We start from the raw sequence: 1,671 nt of genomic DNA on the forward strand, positions 1-1,671 counted from the left end.
TTGGGTATTTTTCAATTTTTGGCGTTTTCTTAAAATGGCCGTAACTTGAGAAATTAAAGTCGGAATCAGCTCAAACTTTCTACGTAGCATAAGGACGTCAATATGTATCAGAAAATGTAATAAAAATTCGGGGTGATTTCGGAGCCATTTTTTGGAAAAAACCATGGGCTATGTTAAGAGATCGTCATCTACTAATGGCTCTAATAGTTGGCTGTGGATTGCAAGCCATTCAACAACTCTCTGGAATTAATACAGTAAATTTAGCAGTACATTTTATTAGCCTTGGGTATTTTTCAAAAATTGGCTCAAAAAATGCTCATAACTCAAAATTTGATTGTCAGAATCAGCTCAAACTTTCTACATAGCATAGGGACATCAATATGTACGTGTATTTAAAATTTAATAAAAATTCTCTCTCTATTCTCTCTAGTCATCTCCTCCACAATTCTCTACTGATCACAGAACTGATGACATTAATGCCCTCCTCAATGTCATAGCGAGTGCTGATGAGTTTATTTACATTGCTGTAATGGACTATGAACCAGCCATTGTCTATAGCTACCCTAAAAAGTGAGAGAGGATTGTTTCTTAATAAAACAAAGTTTACCGTAAAAGTGTTTTTTTTGAGCAAATTATATCTTGCGAAATCTACTTAATTTCTTATTTACGGATTTTAATTTTGCGAATTCTACCATGTGCCATGTGGGTACCGTATAATATTGATTTTTGTGGATTTTATTTTCGTTGATCAGGAAGGAATTTGCAAAATTTGTAACCCTTGAAAAAACACCTGATACGTTGGACTAAAATCCTCAAAATAAATTGTTGATTATTATATTAATAATTTATATTATATTTTATTTATATTATATTAGGTACTGGCCGGTGATAGATGATGCATTGCGTACAGCAGCTTATGAGAAAGGGATTGAGGTACGTCTGCTGGGCAGTCACTGGGAGCACTCTCCTTGTGACATGAGGAGCTTTCTTGAGAGTCTGGGGTCTTGGAATGTTACCGGACCCAAGAATGGAAGCATAAAAACAGTGAGTATTACATGTACATTATGCTACCGTATAGCTGGTTTTTTCAAGGATAATAAATTTCGTGTATTTTTATGATTCGCGAAATTAAATTCCTTAAAAATCAATTTAATATCTTACAAGATGGCAGAATAGTAAATATTTCCAAAAATTAATTTTTTGAACTTCTGGATGCAGGTCATTTGTGAAAATTATTAGTCTCAAAAAACGCTATCTGAAAACAGTTAATTAAAAAGGGTATGTTATTAAAAGTGTAAAGAACATGAAAATTATCAATTTAAAATCCTCTTAATACACACAATAATGCAGGTGGCTTTTGAATTACCACTTGATGGTAGTAAGTAAACCTCTATAATGAATCTAATCTAAAAAACAACAAAAGAAAAAATTTTCTGAATTCTTTAAACTTAATGCCAAAAGCACTCAAAAACAGGTCATAAAGTCATTTCTACTTGACATAAATCTCATAATAGCTGACAGGAGTGTCTTCCTTATCAGTTCCCTCATCTCCACAGACCCTCAACTCAATATAGTCAGTAGTGGTAGCGTTACCATAGTCTCTGTGAAACCATGGGATACCAGGAATATCACAACAAGCTGCTTCATGAGAACTACATCCTTGGCCATCCC

The 1,671-nt window shown here is 33.6% G+C and overlaps 1 protein-coding gene across 1 annotated transcript in view; it reads left to right on the forward strand.

The window, feature by feature from the left end:
• The first annotated feature begins 194 nt into the window (after positions 1-194).
• The window catches only part of LOC100632414 (phospholipase D3-like), a 4,663-nt gene continuing 3,186 nt past the window's right edge, over positions 195-1,671 (forward strand). The window contains exons 1-3 of the mRNA XM_011405949.2: positions 195-254; positions 431-570; positions 876-1,044. Coding sequence (XP_011404251.2) covers positions 195-254; positions 431-570; positions 876-1,044 — 369 coding nt within the window. The remainder of the gene's footprint in view (positions 255-430; positions 571-875; positions 1,045-1,671) is intronic.

The sequence above is a fragment of the Amphimedon queenslandica genome, unplaced genomic scaffold (genome assembly GCF_000090795.2).
Source record: "Amphimedon queenslandica unplaced genomic scaffold, v1.1 AMPQUscaffold_13379, whole genome shotgun sequence".
NCBI classification, from domain to species: domain Eukaryota; kingdom Metazoa; phylum Porifera; class Demospongiae; order Haplosclerida; family Niphatidae; genus Amphimedon; species Amphimedon queenslandica.